The sequence below is a fragment of the Carcharhinus amblyrhynchos genome, unplaced genomic scaffold, assembly GCF_965287045.1.
Source record: "Carcharhinus amblyrhynchos unplaced genomic scaffold, sCarAmb.v2.hapA chromosome_169, whole genome shotgun sequence".
NCBI lineage: Eukaryota > Metazoa > Chordata > Chondrichthyes > Carcharhiniformes > Carcharhinidae > Carcharhinus > Carcharhinus amblyrhynchos.
Window position 1 is genome coordinate 89,852 of NW_027649909.1, and position 20,038 is coordinate 109,889.

The following is a 20,038-nucleotide window of genomic DNA, read 5'->3' on the forward strand; positions in this document are numbered from 1 at the left end:
TAGGCAAGGGGATTAAGGGTTATGGGGAGAGGGCGGGAATGTGGAACTGAGCCACGACAGATCAGCCATGATCTTATTGAATGCCGGGGCAGGCTCGAAGGGCTATATGGCCTACTCCTGCTCCTATTTCTTATGTTCTTATACTGTTGGACGTGCTGAGACTTTCCAGCATTTTCTGTTTTTGTTTCAGATTCCAGCCTTCGCAGTCATTGTCTTTTATCCCATTTCCCATTTCAGTACAAAGTTACTTTGATGGGTTTCCCAACCCATTGGTTAATGTTGTTTCTGAACGACTGGGTCCCCATCTTTGCCCACCCCAAACCACAGTTTAATGCTCCAAAGTCAATGCAGTAATTTTGACTCATGATTCATTCTTGTCTCAATTCAAATCCCATCTGCAAAATATTATTCGTGTAAATTCAACTAGCAATATAATTTAAGTAAAATATTTCTCTGTGACCCAGTTCATGCTGCAGTTCCTGAAATCCTCAGTCACTTAGACAATGTTCCGAGTCTTAAATAAAGATCTACATCTGCTAATTCTCAAATTCACTGTCATTCCTGGTGGCGCAGCAAATGTTCCTTAGCAACATCCCTGACCAACCGTGGGATGAAGTGTGTGCTGGGATGGTGTAGACGAGCTTTGCTTCCGTTTTTAGCCCCTCCTCTTTTGGTTAGTCCTACATAGAGCCGAGGATATGTGTGCGATGAATAAGTGGTATAATGGTTTTCCTCCACCTGCTCCTTGAAGAGACAGTCTGCTGTGAATGTTTCCTAAACACAAACACAACAGGTTTTAGATCACTCACCAAAACAGCACTACATCCACTTCCAACTCTGTACTCCATACCAAATGGCTTACTCCTGCTCCTATTTTGCTTTACCCAGGGAGAGTGAGAAACTGACCCCCAGCATAATCCAGAACCCCACAAACCCCAGACATTCTCTCTTCCACCTTCTTCCATCAGGATAAAAATACAAAAATCTGAGGTCATGTACCAACCGACTCAAGATCAACTTCTTCCCTGCTGCTATCGGACTTTTGAATGGACTTACCTTGTACTAAGTTGATTTTTCTCTACACCCTAGCTATGACTATAACACTACATTCTGCACTCCCTCCTCTATGAACCATATGTTTTGACTGTATAGTACACAAGAAACAATACTCTTCACTATGTTAATACACATGACAATAATAAATCAAATCAACTGTATCCCAGTGAGAGTCAGCACCTTCAGGAACTGTATCCCAGTGAGAATCAGCACCTTCAGGAACTGTATCCCAGTGAGGGTCAGCACCTTCAGGAACTGGATCCCAGTGAGAGTCAGCACCTTCAGGAACTGTATCCCAGTGAGAATCAGCACCTTCAGGAACTGTATCCCAGTGAGAATCAGCACCTTCAGGAACTGTATCCCAGTGAGAGTCAGCACCTTCAGGAACTGGATCCCAGTGAGAGTCAGCACCTTCGGGAACTGTATCCCAGTGAGAGTCAGCACCTTCAGGAACTGTATCCCAGTCAGAGTCAGCACCTTCAGGAACTGTGTCCCAGTGAGAGTCAGCACCTTCAGGAACTGTATCCCAGTGAGAGTCAGCACCTTCAGGAACTGTATCCCAGTGAGAGTCAGCACCTTCGGGAACTGTATCCCAGTGAGAGTCAGCACCTTCGGGAACTGTATCCCAGTGAGAGTCAGCACCTTCAGGAACTGGATCCCAGTGAGAGTCAGCGCCTTCAGGATCCCAGTGAGGAACTGTATCCCAGTGAGAGTCAGCGCCTTCAGGAACTGTATCCCAGTGAGAGTCAGCACCTTCAGGAACTGTATCCCAGTGAGAGTCAGCACCTTCGGGAACTGTATCCCAGTGAGAGTCAGCACCTTCGGGAACTGTATCCCAGTGAGAGTCAGCACCTTCAGGAACTGGATCCCAGTGAGAGTCAGCACCTTCGGGAACTGTATCCCAGTGAGAGTCAGCACCTTCGGGAACTGTATCCCAGTGAGAGTCAGCACCTTCAGGAACTGGATCCCAGTGAGAGTCAGCGCCTTCAGGAACTGTATCCCAGTGAGAGTCAGCACCTTCAGGAACTGGATCCCAGTGAGAGTCAGCAACTTCAGGAACTGTATCCCAGTGAGAGTCAGCACCTTCAGGAACTGGATCCCAGTGAGAGTCAGCACCTTCAGGAACTTCTCTCCTCTGAACATAGAACATTACAGCACAGTACAGGCCCTTCGGCCCTCGATGTTGCGCTGACCAGTGGAACCAATCTAATGACCCTCTAACCTAAACTATTCCAATGTTATCCATATGCCTATCCACTGACCATCTGAATGCCCTTAAAGTTGGCGAGTCCACAACTGCTGCAGACAGGGCATTCCACGCCCTTACTACCCTCTGAGTAAAGACCTTTATCAATAAATATTTTACTTATTCTTTTCATAATCTTATATGTTTCTATAAGATCTCCCCTCACTGTTCTGAGTTCCAATGAGTATAGCCCCAGTCTACTCTATCTCTCCTCATAAGCCAACTTCCTCAACAGGAATCAACCTTGTGAATCTCCTCTGTACCCTCTCCAGTGCCAGTATATCCTTTCTCAAGTAAGGAGACCAAAACTGTACACAGTACTCCAGGTGCTAGGGGAGAGGGGTCACTGAGTGACAGTGTGAGGGAGCTGGATTAACATCAGTAAAGATACAGTCAGTAACACAGGGTGCTGGGGGAGAGGGGTTACTGAGTGACAGTGTGAGGGAGCTGGATTAACATCAGTACCGATACAGTCAGTAACACAGGGTGCTGGGGGGAGAGGGGTTACTGAGTGACAGTGTGAGGGAGCTGGATTAACATCAGTACAGATACAGTCAATAACACAGGGTGCTGGGGGGAGAGGGGTTACTGAGTGACAGTGAGAGCGAGCTGGATTAACATCTGTACAGATACAGTCAGTAACACAAGGGTGCTGGGGGAGAGAGGTTGCACCTTATACAGCTGCAACACAATCTTGCCGTTTTTAAACTCCATCCCTCCAGCAATGAAGGACAAAATTCCATTTGCCATTTTAATTACCTGCTGCACCTGCTGATTCATGCACAAGGACACCCAGGTCCCTCTGCACAGCAGCATGCTGCAATTGTTTACCATTTAAAGCTGTTCACCAAGTCACTGAGGTGGGCTGGGAAGATTCAATGGTTTTACAGTGTGATACTTACCGACCCATATAAGATTCCTTTGCTGGTTATTGCAAGAAACAGTCGCGTGACGACAGCTCGAATGGCAACAATCCCAATCTTCACTGAAAATAGCTCCATGATACCTGTTGGAGTGAACAGACCAGTGAGTAGTGCTGGAAGTAAAAGATATAACACAGCTAATGACACTGTGAGGGAGCTGGATTAACATCAGTACAGATACAGTCAGTAACACAGGGTGCTGGGAGAGAGGGGTTACTGAGTGAAAGTGTGAGGGAGCTGGATTAACATCAGTACAGATACAGTCAGTAACACAGGGTGCTGGGGGGAGAGGGGTTACTGAGTGACAGTGTGAGGGAGCTGGATTAACATCAGTACAGATAGTGTCAGTAACACAGGGTGCTGGGGGGAGAGGGGTTACTGAGTGACAGTGTGAGGGAGCTGGATTAACATCAGTACAGATACAGTCAGTAACACAGGGTGCTGGGGGGAGAGGGGTTACTGAGTGACAGTGTGAGGGAACTGGATTAACATCAGTACAGATACAGTCAGTAACACAGGGTGCTGGGGGAGAGGGGTTACTGAGTGACAGTGTGAGAGAGCTGGATTAACATCAGTACAGATACAGTCAGTAACACAGGGTGCTGGGGGGAGAGGGGTTACTGAGTGACAGTGTGAGGGAGCTGGATTAACATCAGTACAGATAGTGTCAGTAACACAGGGTGCTGGGGGGAGAGGGGTTACTGAGTGACAGTGTGAGGGAGCTGGATTAACATCAGTACAGATACAGTCAGTAACACAGGGTGCTGGGGGGAGAGGGGTTACTGAGTGACAGTGTGAGGGAACTGGATTAACATCAGTACAGATACAGTCAGTAACACAGGGTGCTGGGGGAGAGGGGTTACTGAGTGACAGTGTGAGGGAGCTGGATTAACATCAGTACAGATACAGTCAGTAACACAGGGTGCTGGGGGAGAGGGGTTACTGAGTGACAGTGTGAGGAAGCTGGATTAACATCGGTAGAGCAGCGAGTTACAAATTGAGATCTGATTGGGATTGTGGCTGAGGGGTGATATCCAGGACTGTGTTCCAGGCTAGAATCTAATTGAATGATCAGTTAAGGTATGTTTTGATCAACTCAATTCTTTTGAATATCCCAAAGCCTCAAACGAATTACAGTTGAAGTCTGCATTTTATGAGAATGGTTATAAGGATTATATTACTGGACTCGTAATCGGGAGTCCTGGGACATTCCCGTGAAATCCAAGCATCATTAAATTCAACTAATTAAATTGAATAAATCTGGATAATGAAACTAGTCTCAGTAATGGTGAGAAATTACTGGGTTGTTGTAAAGAGCCATCTGGTTCAGTATTGTCCTTGAAGGAAGGAAATCTGCCCTCTTTACCCAGTCTGGCCTACATGTGGGAGGGATGATATTCCAGCCTTGCTGCACCTGACGTAGATCACACTCATCCAGGGAAATTGGGTGAGGGCCTGAGGGTGGGTTTTGTGCCTGGTGCCAAACTGTTTGTAATCTTCCCAGCCCCTTTTCTAGTGGCGAAAAACCGAATCTCCCCCGAAAGAACGCGAGGTTGATTCATATATTTAAACAGCATTTAAATATTGCCATTTGATACTGGATTCTCTCAGCTACCGGAACATTTGGAAATGGTGCAGGTTAGGTGCATTTGCCGTGCTAAATTCTCCCTCAGTGTACCCAAAGAAGCACTGGAGTATGGCGACTTAAATTGAACTAATTAATGGTCTCCAGTAGCTGTGACCAGGCGTACTGGTCACACTGAGGGACTCGGAGGCCACTGAAACCCCCAGGTGGTCAGTGACATGGCTGTGCAGTGTCCAATCTGGCACAATGACAGTGTGCCAAGGATGTAGGGCCTGAGTGGAGGTCAGGGGTGGGACATTAAGGGAGGCATGTTGGTGGCTATGGAGAAGGGGTGGTGAAGTGCTGGGGCATGGACAGGGCTTCCCCATTCCGGCGATCTGTGTTGGGGAGGAGATGGGGAAGCATGCCGCTGACGGGGGGAGGTGGGGGTTGCGATGTCGATGTGGGGGAGGGAGTCTCCCAGCACACTGTGAGATCGGAGCCCTGGTGAAATGGTACCCCAGCACTCTCCATTGTGTAAACAAGCTGTTGTTCAATGAAGTTTGTTTTGATGAAAGATCCCTGATTTGTCAGGAGAATCCACGGTGGAGTAAAACATCCTTATTCTCACATTAATGCCACAACAGCAAATAGTTGGGGTCCAGTCTGGCTCCAAATGATATGTTCTGGTTTTTGATCCTAACAATGACATAAATAGCAAATAATTGCAGAGTTCTGAGTTTCAGAGGAATCTGGGTGTCCCAGTGCAAGAGTCACAAGAGAGGATTATACAGGAACAGCAAGTAATTAGGAAAGCTAATAGAATGTTATCATTTATTCTCAGGGGAATTGATTACAAAGTAAGGAAGTTATTCAGGGCACTGGTGAGAGCAGATGTGGAGTATCGTGTACAGTATTAATCTCTTTATTTAAGGGTTAGGGTTGATGTGGATGTGTTGGACGTGGTTTAGGTAAATGGGAGTTCTGTTCACAAACAGGGCATGTAAAGAATTATATGCCCTGTTTGTAAACAGAACTCCCACTCACCAGATTAAGGAACAGTGCTTTGAAAGCTAGTGGCTTTTGCTACCAAACAAACCTGTTGGACTTTAACCTGGTGTGAGGCTTCTTACTCTTCCTCAAAGGCAATGGAAGGGGAGTCTTTGAATATTTTTAAGGCAAGAGACAAACAGATTCTTGAAAACAGGGTTGGAAGGTTTTCGGGGTGAAATGTTATTGTGGTAGCCTGGAATATGGAGTCGAGGTCACAATTAGATCAGTAATGATCTTACTGAATGGAGGAATAGGCTGGAGGGGCCGAGTGGCCTTCTCCTGCTCCTGGTCTGTATGCACTTTCATCGAGTCATACAGGTTTACAGCATGGAAACAGGTCCTTCAGCCAAACTTGTCCATGCCTCCCTGTTTTTTAAAACCCCTAAGCTAATCCCAATTGCCCGCATTTGGCCCATATCCCTCTAAACCCATGGTACCCATGTAACTATCTAAATGCTTTTTAAAAGATAAAATTGTACCCGCCTCTGCTACTGCCTCTGGCAGCTCGTTCCAAACACTCACCACCCTCTGTGTGAAAAAATTGCCCCTCTGGACACTTTTGTATCTCTCCCCTCTCACCTTAAACCTATGCCCTCTCGTTTTAGACTCCCCTACCTTTGGGAAAAGATATTGACTATCTAGCTGATCTGTGCCCCTCAATATTTTGTAGACCTCTATAAGATCACTCCTCAGCCTTCTACGCTCTGGAGAAAGAGGTTCCAGTCTATCCAGCCCCTCCTTATAACACAATCCATCAAGTCCCAGTAGATTCCTAGTAAATCTATTCTTCACTCTTTTCTAGATTAATAATATCCTTTCTATAATAGGGTGACCAGAATTGCACCAGGTGCAACAGATTCATCTGTTCATGACAGAATCGGTAGGAGTGATCACTGCACAGTCCTTGGGGAGATGACATTGAGAATAAACTCCATCGTGTTGTGTGGCACTATCACCGTGCTAAATGGGACAGACTTCAAACCAATCTAGCGACTCAAGACTGGGTATCCATGAGGCTCTGTGGGCCATTAACAGCAGCGGAATTGTACTCCAGCACAATCTGTAACCTCATGGCCAGGTATATCCCCCACTCAACCATTACCATCAAACCAGGAGATCAACCCTGGTTCAGTGGAGAGTGCAGGAGGGCATGCTGGGAGCAGCACCAGGCATACCTAAAAATGAGGTGTCAATCTGGTGAAGCTACAATACTAGACTACTTGCATGTCAAAAGGTAAAAACAGCAAGTGATAGACAGAATGAAGTGATCCTACAACCAATGGATCAGATCTAAGCTCTGCAGTCCTTCCACATCCAGTCGTGAAAGATGGTGAACAATTAAACAATTGAGGAGGAGGCTCCACAAATATCCCCATCCTCAGTGATGGAGGAGCCCAGCACATCAGTGAAATAGACAAGGCTGAAAAATTCACAGTAATCTTCAGCTAGAAGTACCGAGTGGATCCATCTCAGCCTCCTCCAGTGGTTCCCAGCATCACAGGTACCAGTCTCCAGCCATTCGATTCACTCCACATGATACCAAGAAATGGCTGGAGGCACTGGATACTGAATAGTACAGCACAGGAAACAGGCCCTTCAGCCCTCCAAAGGCAATGGGCCCTGACAATATTCCAGCCATAGTACTGAAGACTTGTGCTCCAGAACTTGCTGCTCCCCTAGCCAAGCTTTTCCAGTACAGTTACAGCACTGGCATCTACCCAGCAATGTGGAAAATTGCCCAGGTATGTCCTGTACACAAAAAGCAGGACAAATCCAACCCGGCCAATTACTGCCCAATCAGTCTACTCTCGATCATCAGTAAAGTGATGGAAGGGGTCATCGACAGCGCGATCCAGCAGCACCTGCTCAGCAATAACCTGCTCAGTGACACCCAGTTTGGGTTTCACCAGGGGGTCACTCAGCTCCTGATCTCATTACAGCCTTGGTTCAAACATGGATAAAAGAGCTGAATTCCAGAGGTGAGGTGAGAGTGACAGCCCCTAACATCAAGGCTGCATTTGACCCAGTGTGGCATCAAGGAACCCGAGTGAAACTGGAATCAATGAATATCAGGAGGCAAACTCTCGGCTGGTTGGGGTGACACCCGGTACATAGGAAGATGGTTGTGGTTGTGGAGGATCAGTCATCTCAGTTCCAGGAGTCCTTCAGGATACTGTCCGAGGCCCAACCATCTTCAGCTGCTTCATCAATGACCTTCCCTCGGGGTCCTTGTGCATGAGTCGCAAAAACCCAGCCTGCAGGTGCAGCAGGTGGTCAGGAAGGCGAATGGGATGCTGGCCTTCATAGCGAGGGGGATTGAATATAAAAGTAGGGAGGTCTTGCTGCAGCTGTATAGGGCATTGGTGAGGCCGCAGCTGGAGTACTGTGTGCAGTTTTGGTCGCCGTACTTACGCAAAGATATTTTGGCCTTGGAGGGAGTGCAGAGGAGGTTTACTTGGCTGATACCGGAGTTGAGGGGGTTGAGCTATGAGGAGAGGCTGAATAAACTAGGCTTGTACTCATTAGAGTTTAGAAGAATGAGGGGAGATCTCATTGAGACGTATAAGATGATGAATGGGATGGATAGGATAGAGGTGGAGAGGCTCTTCCCGCTCAGAAAGGACAGTAGGACTAGGGGGCACAGCCTCAAGATAAAGGGGGGGGCTGTTTAGAACGGAGTTGAGGAGGAACTTCTTCATTCAAAGGGTGGTGAATCTCTGGAATTCTCTGCCCGTTGAAGTGGTGGAGGCTGCCTCGCTAAATATTTTTAAGACGCGGGTTGATGGGTTTTTGATAAGCGAGGGGAGAGGGCGGGAATGTGGAACTGAGACACGACAGATCAGCCATGATCTTATTGAATGGCGGGGCAGGCTCGAAGGGCTGGATGGCCTACTCCTGCTCCTATTTCTTATGTTCTTATGTTCTGTAAGGTCAGACATGGGGATGTTCACTGATGATTACACAATATTCAGCACCACTCGCGACTCCTCAGATACTGAAGCAGTTCATGTTCAAATGTAACAAGATCTAGACAATATCCAGGCTTGGGCTGACAAGTGCCAGTTACATTCATGCCACACAAGAGCCAGGCAATGCCCATCACCAACAAGAGACATTCTCACCACTGCCCCTTGACATTCAATGATTAACCATCACTGAATCCCCCACTGTCAACATCCTTGGGGTTACCATTGACTCAATTGGACTCCACATAAACACAGTGGCTACAAGAGCAGGTCAGAGGCTCAGAATCCTGCGACGAGTAACTCACATCCTGACTCCCCAAAGCCTGTCTGCCATCTACAAGGCACAAGTCAGGAGTGTGATAGAAAGCCCACCAACGCCTTTTGGTGGGCTTTGGTATGAAATTTGGTATGTCAGCTACAACTCTCACCAACTTTTACAGATGCTCCATAGGAAACATTCTTTTTGGTTGTATCACAGCTTGGTATGGATCCTGTTCTGCCCAAGACCGCAAGGAACTACAAAAGATCGTGAATGTAGCAAACCAGCCTTCCATCTATTGACTCTGTCTACACTTCCCGCTGTCTCAGCAAAGCAGCCACATAATTAAGGACTCCACACACCTCGGACATTCTCTCTTCCACCTCCTTCCTTCGGGAAAAAGATATAAGAGTCTGAGGTCATGCACCAATCAACTCAAGAACAACTTCTTCCCTCACTTGCCTGGATGAGTGCAGCTCCAACAATACTCAATAAGCTCGACACCGTCCAGGACAAAGCAGTCCACTTGATTGGCACCACATCTACAGACATTCAATCCCTCCACCACCGATGCTCAGTAGCAGCAGCGTGTACTATCTACAAGATGCACTGCAGCAATTCACCAAAGATCCTTAGACAGCACCTTCCAAACCCCATGACCACTTCCATCTTGAAGGACAAGGGCAGCAGATACATGGGAACACCCCCACCTGCAAGTTCCCCCCCCAAGCCACTCACCATCCTGACGTGGAAATATATCGCCATTCCTTCACAGTCGCTGGGTCAAAACCCTGGAGTTCCCTCCCTAACGGCATTGTGGGTCAACTCACAGCACATAATCTGCAGCAATTCAAGAAGGCAGCTCACCACCACCTTCTCAAGGGCAACTAGGGATGGGCAATAAATGCTGAGGTGGAGATGCCGGTGTTGGATGGGGGTAAACACAGTAAGAAGTCTTATAACACCAGGTTAAACTCCAACAGGTTTATTGGGTAGCAAAAGCCACTAGCTTTCGGAGCGCTGCTCCTTCATCAAGTAAGTGGGAGTTCTGTTCACAAACAGGGTATATAAAGACACAAACTCAATTTATAAAATAATGGTTGGAATGCGAGTATTTACAGGTAATCAAGTCTTAAAGACAATGTGAGTGAAGATAGCAATAAGCACAGGTTAAAGAGATGTGTATTGTCTCCAGACAGGACAGTTAGTGAGATTTTGCAAGCCCAGGCAAGTTATGGGGGTTACAGATAGTGTGACATCAACCCAATATCCTGGTTGAGGCCGTCCTCATGTGTGCAGAACTTGTGCAGGATTGTGTGTTGTTGTGGTCACTGTTCTCCTGAAGGCTGGGTAGTTTGCTGTGGACAATGGTCTGTTTGAGATTGTGCAGTTGTTTGAAGGCAAGAAGTGGGGGTGTGGTGATGGCCCTGGCGAGATGTTTGTCTTCATCAATAACATGTTGAAGGTGCCAGAGAAGATGTCGTAGCCTCGGAGGCTCCGGAGACACCACACAACCTGCCACAGCAACTCTGCAACATATGCCAGATCATTGACACGGATGCCATCATCTCACGTGAGAACACCACCCACCAGGTACACGGTACATACTCTTGCAACTCGGCCAATGTTGTCTACCTGATACGCTGCAGGAAAGGTTGTCCCGAAGCATGGTACATTGGGGAGACCATGCAGACGCTACGACAACGGATGAATGAACACCGCTCGACAATCACCAGGCAAGACCGTTCCCTTCCTGTTGGGGAACACTTCAGTGGTCACGGACATTGGGCCTCTGATCTTCAGGTAAGCACTCTCCAAGGCAGCCTTCACGACACACGACAGTACAGAGTCGCTGAGCAGAGACTGATCGCCAAGTTCTGCACACGAGGATGGTCTCAACCAGGACCTTGGGTTCATGTCGCACTATCTGTAACCCCCATAACTTGCCTGGGCTTGCAAAATCTCACTAACTGTCCTGTCTGGAGACAATACACATCTCTTTAACCTGTGCTTAAAGCTATCTCCACTCACATTGCCTGTACCTTTAAGACTTGATTACCTGTAAAGACTCGCATTCCAACCATTATTTTATAAATTGAGTTTGTGTCTTTATATGCTGTTTGTGAACACAACTCCCACTTACTTGACGAAGGAGCAGCGCTCCAAAAGCTAGTGGCTTTTGCTATCAAGTAAACCTGTTGGACCTTAACCTGGTGTTGTGAGACCTCTTACAATAAATGCTGGCCAGCTAGTGGTGTCCATATCCCAAGGATGAATTTAAAAAAAATCAATGGTGAAGTGCAGATGATCATAAGCTTCACGTTTTTAGGCGTTCAGATCACTAACAACTTGTCCTGGTCCCCCCATGCTGACACTGTAGTTAAGAAAGCCCCACCAACGCCTCTACTTTCTCAAGAGGCTAAGGAAATTTGGCATGTCAGCTACGACTCTCACCAACTTTCACAGATGCACCACAGGAAACATTCTTTCTGGTTGTTTCACAAATTGGTATGGGATCCTGTTCGGCCCAAGACCGCAAGGAACTAGAAAAGGTCGTGAATGTAGCCCAGTCCATCACACAAACCAGTCATTGACTCTGTCTACACTTCCTGCTGCCTCAGCAAAGTAACTAGCATAATCCAGAACCCCACACACCCCAGATATTCTCTCTTCCACCTTCTTCCTTCGGGAAAAAAATACGAAAGTCTGAGGTTACATACAACCAACACAAAAACAGCTTCTTCCCTACTGCTGTCAGACTTTTCAATGGATTTACCTTCCATTAAGTTGATCTTTCTCTACATCCTAGCTATGGCTGTAACACTACATTCTGCAATTTCTCGTTTCCTTCTCTATGAACGTTATGCTTTGTCTGTATAGCGCTCAAGAAACAATACTTTTCACTGTATGCTAATAAATGTGACAATAATAAATCAAATCAAATTAAATCAAACCTGGTCACAAAGGGGCTGATTATGCTGTGTGATTTGATGGAACCATTGTATCCTCCACCCTGTGTAGATTTATCGCAACTTGTGAGCTGAATTCGATTCTTATCCCTCTCTTATCTTGAAACTATTTCTAACTGAGCCCCCCATTTCTAACTGAGACCCCCATTTCTAACCGAGACCCCCATTTCTAACCGAGACCCCCATTTCTAACCGAGACCCCCATTTCTAACCGAGACCCCCATTTCTAACCGAGACCCCCATTTCTAACTGAGCCCCCCATTTCTAACCGAGAACCCCATTTCTAACTGAGCCCCCCATTTCTAACCGAGACCCCCATTTCTAACCGAGAACCCCATTTCTAACTGAGCCCCCCATTTCTAACCGAGACCCCCATTTCTAACCGAGACCCCCATTTCTAACCATGCCCTCCCCATTTTAGTGGTGCACCCCCATTTCTAACCGAGTCCCCCCATTTCGCACTGTGCCCCCCATTTCTAATTGAGATCCCCATTAGCTTCAAGTCATTTTTGCCACTCTTTTCACCATGTCTGCTCAGATCTTGGTCCCAAATCTCTTCAAGTGGAATTCCTTGCTCACAGTATAGTTCGTTCTTGTCCCACTCCAGGTATCAGTTCCCTTTGACATCAGATTTCAGCTCCACATTTATTTTCTAGATCTTTCCATCCCTGTGTCAGTTAGCTGCTAGCTCAACAAGTCACTCCGAGGCCCTGCTTTTGAATTTTGCTCCTAATTACTGATTCTCTCCCCCGGCAGAACCTCTTCCTTTTTGCTCCCTGATGTTGTTGGACCCCCGTTGGCTACATCAAGAGCTGCTGTGCCCATTCACCGCACGGTGTCAGTGACAGAGCTGCTCCCCCGTTACTCACCATAGTCACTGCTTTGGTGAGCTCCATTGACTCTGCCATTGGGAAGGATTTGGAGATGGAAGCCGATTCCAATGCTGCAGTAGAGGAATTGCTGCTTGCTCTTCTTATTGCTCACTCCAGTCTCTCCGCAGCACCACCAGTCCAATAACGGAGAACGCAATGTTGGATCTGACTCTGTGAAATGAAAGACAAGCGGGTGAGGTAAGACTGGGAGTTCATTGAGATACAATGACCATGACACTTAGAGAAAAGAGATCAGGAGATATCAGAGACAAAAGTGCTCAACAGGGGAAGACAGAGGAGGAATATTGTCTCTCAGAGGGGAGTGAATTTGTGAATTTCTTAACCCATAGGACTGTAAAGGCTTGGGTCAGTAAGTCTGTTCAAAGCTGAGATAGAAGTTAATCAGTAAGAGAATTAATGGTTAGGGATAAGGCAAGATTATCAAATCAGATCAGTAATGATTTCATTGAATTTCAGAGTGGACTTGCGGGGCCAAATGGCCTATTTCTGCTCCTACACTTTGTGCTCCTGTGGAAGAACTAAATAAAGTAATTTCAGAAGGGACTGAGGATCACAGACTGGAAAAGGGATTTCAGTTATAGAGAAAAGGAGATTATTCGGTATAGCCCAGTGAGAGGAGCAGCAAGCACTCCGAAAGCTAATCACTTTTGCTACCAAATAAACTTGTTGGACTTGAACCCTGGTGTGGTTAGACTTCTTACTGTGTTTACCCCAGTGAGAGTCAGTGTGTGTGGGAGCCGTACCCCAGTGAGAGTCAGTGTGTGTGTGGGACCCGTACCCCAGTGAGAGTCAGTGTGTGTGGGACCCGTACCCCAGTGAGAGTCAGTGTGTGTGGGACCCGTACCCCAGTGAGCGTCAGTGTGTTTGGGACCCGTACCCCAGTGAGAATCAGTGTGTGTGGGACTCGTACGCCAGTGAGAGTCAGTGTGTGTGGGAGCCGTACCCCAGTGAGAGTCAGTGTGTGTGGGACAAGTACCCCAGTGAGAATCAGTGTGTGTGGGACCCGTACCCCAGTGAGAGTCAGTGTGTGTGGGAGCCGTACCCCAGTGAGAGTCAGTGTGTGTGGGAGCCGTACCCCAGTGAGAGTCAGTGTGTGTGTGGGAGCCGTACCCCAGTGAGAGTCAGTGTGTGGGGGACCCGTACCCCAGTGAGAGTCAGTGTGTGTGTGGGACCCGTACCCCAGTGAGTTGAGGGGGTTGAGCTATGAGGAGAGGCTGAATAAACTAGGCTTGTACTCGTTAGAGTTTAGAAGAATGAGGGGAGATCTCATTGAGACGTATAAGATGATGAATGGGATGGATAGGATAGAGGTGGAAAGACTCTTCCCGCTCAAAAAAGACAGTAGGACTAGGGGGCACAGCCTCAAGATAAAGGGGGGGCAGTTCAGAACGGAGTTGAGGAGGAACTTCTTCACTCAAAGGGTGGTGAATCTCTGGAATTCTCTGCCCGTTGAAGTGGTGGAGGCTGCCTCGCTAAATATTTTTAAGAAGCGGGTTGATGGGTTTTTGATAAGAGAGGGGATTAAGGGTTATGGGGAGAGGGCGGGAAAGTGGAACTGAGCCACGACAGATCAGCCATGATCTTATTGAATGGCGGGGCAGGCTCGAAGGGCCAGATGGCCTACTCCTGCTCCTATTTCTTATGTTCTTATGTTCTTATGAGTCAGTGTGTGTGGGAGCCGTACCCCAGTGAGAGTCAGTGTGTGTGTGGGAGCCGTACCCCAGTGAGAGTCAGTGTGTGTCTGGGAGCCGTACCCCAGTGAGAGTCAGTGTGTGTGGGAGCCGTACCCCAGTGAGAGTCAGTTGTGTGTGGGACCCGTACCCCAGTGAGAGTCAGTGTGTGTGGGACCCGTACCCCAGTGAGAGACAGCGTGTGTGGGGCCCGTAACCCAGTGAGAGTCAGTGTGTGTGTGGGACCCGTACCCCAGTGAGGGTCAGTGTGTGTGTGGGACCCGTACCACAGTGGGAGGGGATATTTGGCAATGTTTTCCAGTGGCTAAGTTATCACAATATGTTTTAAACAGGGGGCCTGGGAAATCTTTTTGGTGATCAATCAGGACAATTTCTATTTGCCATCTCTAGATGAAGCACCAAAGAATGGAGATATTGCAAAGAGACGTATGGAGAGTTTAGTCACCAATACGTCATTAGCAAGGTCAGCACTGGGCTCTCTTCCACACACACTTCTCTCAGGTAACTGCACATTGTCATTCCATTCATAGCAGAATCAGATACAACTTAATCTCTGCACACTTCCTAGAATGTGCCCCTGACTCATGGATTCCCCCACGAATGCTTTTCCGCATTTTTACCCTCCCTGCTCAACAAACTGAATCTCACTGGGGTACGGGTCCCACACACACTGACTCTCACTGGGTTACGGGTCCCACACACACTGACTCTCACTGAGGTACGGCTCCCACACACACTGACTCTCACTGGGGTACGGGTCCCACACACACACTGACTCTCACTGGGGTACGGGTCCCACACACACACTGACTCTCACTGGGGTACGGGTCCCACACACACTGACTCTCACGAGGGTACGGCTCCCACACACACACTGACTCTCACTGGGGTACGGGTGCCACACACACTGACTCTCACTGGGGTACAGTTCCCGCACACAGTGACTCTCACTGGGGTACAGGTCCCACACACACTGACTCTCACTGGGGTACGGGTCCCACACACACTGACGCTCACTGGAGTACGGCTCCCAAACACACTGACGCTCACTGGGGTAGGGGTCCCACACACACTGACTCTCACTGGGGTACAGATCCCACACACACTGACTCTCACTGGGGTACGGCTCCCACACACACTGACTATCACAGTTACGAGTTACGAGTGGTGTGCCTCAGGGATCTGTTTTGGGGCCACTGTTGTTTGTAATTTTTATTAAAGATCTGGATGAGGGTATAGTTGGGTGGATTAGTAAATTTGCTGATGACACCAAAGTTGGAGGTGTGGTAGATTGTGAGGAAGGGTGTCATAGTCTGCAGGGAGACTTAGATAGGTTGCAGAGCTGGGCCGAGAGGTGGCGGATGGAATTTAATGCGGAGAAGTGTGAGGTAATTCACTTTGGTAGGAACAACAGATGTGTCGAGTATAGGGCTAACGGGAGGACTTTGAATAGTGTGGATGAACAGAGGGATCTAGGTGTGTGTGTACATAGATCCCTGAAAGTTGGGAATCAAGTAGATAAGGTTGTTAAGAAGGCGTACGGTGTCTTGGCGTTTATTGGTAGGGGGATTGAATTTAGGAGTCGCAGTGTAATGTTGCAACTGTACACTACTCTAGTGCGGCCGCACTTGGAGTACTGTGTGCAGTTCTGGTCCCCGCATTACAAGAAGGATGTGGAGGCGTTGGAGAGGGTGCAGAGGAGGTTTACTAGGATGTTGCCTGGTATGGTGGGGAGGTCCTATGAGGAGAGACTGAGGGATTTAGGGTTGTTTTCGTTGGAAAGAAGGCGGCTAAGAGGGGATCTTATTGAAACATATAAGATGATTAGAGGTTTAGATAGGGTGGATAGTGATAGCCTTTTTCCTCGGATGGAGAAAGCTAGCACGAGGGGGCATGGCTTTAAATTAAGGGGGGGTAGCTACAGGACGGATGTCAGGGGTAGGTTCTTTACCCAGCGGGTGGTGAGGGATTGGAATGCCCTGCCTGCTGCAGTTGTAAATGCGTCTAGTTTGGGGGCGTTTAAGAGATCTCTGGATAGGTTTATGGACGAAAAGGGATTGGTATAGGCTAGTGGGTCATTGTTTTTGTAACTGGTCGGCGCAACATCGTGGGCCGAAGGGCCTGTTCTGCGCTGTAATGTTCTATGTTCTATGTTCTATATCACTGGGGTACGGGTCCCACACACACACTGACTCTCACTGGGGTACGGGTCCCACACACACTGACGCTCACTGGGGTACGGGTCCCACACACACTGACTCTCACTGGGGTACGGCTCCCACACACACTGACTCTCACTGGAGTACGGCTCCCACACACACTGACTCTCACTGAGGTACGGCTCCCACACACACTGACTCTCACTGGGGTACGGCTCCCACACACACACTGACTCTCACTGGGGTACGGCTCCCACACACACTGACTCTCACTGGGGTACGGCTCCCACACACACTGACTCTCACTGGGGTACGGCTCCCACACACACTGACTCTCACTGGGGTACGGGTCCCACACACACTGACTCTCACTGGGGTACAGTTCCCACACACACTGACTCTCACTGGGGTATGGGTCCCACACACACTGACTCTCACTGGGGTACAGTTCCCGCACACACTGACTCTCACTGGGGTACAGTTCCTGCACACAGTGACTCTCACTGGGGTACGGCTCCCACACACACTGACTCTCACTGGGGTACAGTTCCCACACACACTGACTCTCACTGGGGTACGGGTCCCACACACACTGACTCTCACTGGGGTACGGGTCCCACACACACTGACTCTCACTGGCGTACGGGTCCCACACACACTGACTCTCACTGGGGTACGGGTCCCACACACACTGACTCTCACTGGGGTACGGGTCCCACACACACTGACTCTCACTGGGGTACGGCTCCCACACACACTGACTCTCACTGGGGTACGGCTCCCACACACACACTGACGCTCACTGGGGTAGGGGTCCCACACACACTGACTCTCACTGGGGTACAGATCCCACACACACTGACTCTCACTGGGGTACAGTTCCCGCACACAGTGACTCTCACTGGGGTACGGGTCCCACACACACTGACTCTCACTGGCGTACGAGTCCCACACACACTGATTCTCACTGGGGTACGGGTCCCAAACACACTGACGCTCACTGGGGTACGGGTCCCACACACACTGACTCTCACTGGGGTACGGGTCCCACACACACTGACTCTCACTGGGGTACGGGTCCCACACACACTGACTCTCACTGGGGTACGGGTCCCACACACACTGACTCTCACTGGGGTACGGGTCCCACACACACTGACTCTCACTGGGGTACAGTTCCCGCACACACTGACTCTCACTGGGGTACGGCTCCCACACACACTGACTATCACTGGGGTACGGGTCCCACACACACACTGACTCTCACTGGGGTACGGGTCCCACACACACACTGACTCTCACTGGGGTACGGCTCCCACAAACACTGACTCTCACTGGGGTACGGCTCCCACACACACTGACTCTCACTGGGGTACGGGTCCCACACACACTGATGCTCACTGGGGTACGGCTCCCATACACACTGACTCTCACTGGGGTACGGCTCCCACACACATTGACTCTCACTGGGGTACAGCTCCCACACACACACTGACTCTCACTGGGGTACAGCTCCCACACACACACTGACTCTCACTGGGGTACAGGTCCCACACACACTGACTCTCACTGTAATTAGGGCACCATAATTTTGTTTTAATGTTTCGTTTACCTTGTGCTCTTATAATTCAGATTCTTGTCTGACATCAACCCCACCCCACCTCCCACTGTTTGACCTACCCCACACCTATCTGTTTGTTTCACCCCTGCATCTGATGTCTCCCACTACCTGCCCTTACTCACCGCCTGACCTTTCCACTGTCTGACCTCTCCCCCTTTGCCCATTCTGAATGAAGATGGGTGTGTTGAGTGTGTGACTGGATAGTATGAAGCTCGGCTGGCTGCTGATCCTGTTGTCTGTATCACTGGGCAGTCCGCCGGCCAAGAGTTTTCCCTGTCCTCATTTCAAAGCTGTGTGGAGTTTGCACATTCTCCTTGTGTCTGCGTGGGTTTCCTCCGGGTGCTCCAGTTCCTCCCACAGTCCAAAGATGTGTGGGTTAGGTTGATTGGCCATGTTAAAATTGCCCCTTAGCGTCCTGAGGTGCTTAGGTTAGAGGGATTAGTGAGTAAAATATGTAGGGATAGGGGTGTAGGACCTGGGTGGGATTGTGGTCAGTGCAGACATAACGGGCCGAATGGCCTCTTTCTGCACTGTAGGGTTCTATGATTGACTAATACATGCTGTGACCAGCAGACTCTTTAGCAAGCTGCATCCTGCTCACCAGAAACAATGCCTCACAGTGCCATGGACCCAGATTCCCGGCTTGGGTCACTGTCTGCGGATTCTGCACATTCTCGCCGTGTCTGCGTGGGTTTCCTCCGGGTGCTCTGGTTTCCTCCCACAGTCCGACCGACACCTGTGCATGGTTAGGGTGTATTGGCCATGCTAAATTTTCCCTCAGTATACCTGAACAGGTACCAGAATGTGGCAACTAGGGGATTTTCACAGTAACTTCATTGCAGTGTGAATGTAAGCCTACTTGTGACCAATAAATAAACTTTAAACATAATGTCCAGTCCATACCTTGCCACTTGATCTTGTCTTTGGGATGGGTGTTTCTCCATGTCCGGCTGTGTAATGCTCCTGCTTTGTTTCGGGTTAGTGCTTCTGAAGACATCTCCTGAATCTTCACAAACATTAACATTACAAGCAGACAGTTGAAGAATCTGTGAGTTGGAGTTAGAGTGACTCCTCGCGACATTACCCTGGATAGCGGCTCAGTTAAAATCTGAAACAATTTCTCAGTTGTCTCAGGGATTATACCCTCACAGAACAAACTCCAAACTACACCAATTATTTACTGAATGATTGCAGAGATCAAACTGAAAGGAAATATTTTTGTTGTAATTTTTGAGTCGAAGTTGTTGGCAGTGATATTTATAGGATGATTTATGGTGATGTGTTTTACACTGGAACTGATAATCAATGTCCTCTAATAAAAGTAAACACTAGGATGCAGGGTCATTCATCACAGGACACTCTGAACTCACGCTCTCACCAATTCCACGCCACGCCAAGCTGCTGCCATGGTGAATGAGTGAACAGTGTGAGGGAGCAGTTTCTCTGAGATACCCTCTGCCCAGCTCCCTCATCCAGCGCAGTAAAAACTGAATGTGTACCTCACTGTATTGACACTCAACAGGGGAGACACAACACACACCAGCAATTCTAATCCTGTCCAGTGACCTTAACTCGCAAATGCATCAGCTTGTGCTGAATGTGTACGCAGGAGGGTGATGTACATGTGTGAGAATGCAT

General features: G+C 48.6%; 1 protein-coding gene across 1 annotated transcript; it reads right to left on the minus strand.

Annotated features, from left to right (window-relative positions):
• Nucleotides 1-555: 555 nt before the first annotated feature.
• Nucleotides 556-19,397, minus strand: LOC145338770 (fibroblast growth factor 4A-like). The gene is made up of 4 exons (XM_080183158.1): nt 19,304-19,397; nt 12,906-13,079; nt 3,205-3,308; nt 556-774 (listed from the first exon to the last, which is right to left on the minus strand). Exons 1-4 carry the CDS (start codon nt 19,395-19,397, stop codon nt 556-558), a joined length of 591 nt encoding a protein of 196 aa, XP_080039284.1.
• Nucleotides 19,398-20,038: the final 641 nt, after the last annotated feature.

Bases quoted from the DNA above. Each gene is read 5' to 3' on its own strand.
- LOC145338770 (XM_080183158.1), bottom strand. From the start codon at position 19,397: ATGTCTTCAGAAGCACTAACCCGAAACAAAGCAGGAGCATTACACAGC. The intron at 13,080-19,303 runs GTATGGACTGGA...TTCATTTCACAG, and splicing joins AGACAAGATCAAGTGGCAAG to AGTCAGATCCAACATTGCGT. The intron at 3,309-12,905 runs GTGAGTAACGGG...TCACTCCAACAG, and splicing joins TCACCAAAGCAGTGACTATG to GTATCATGGAGCTATTTTCA.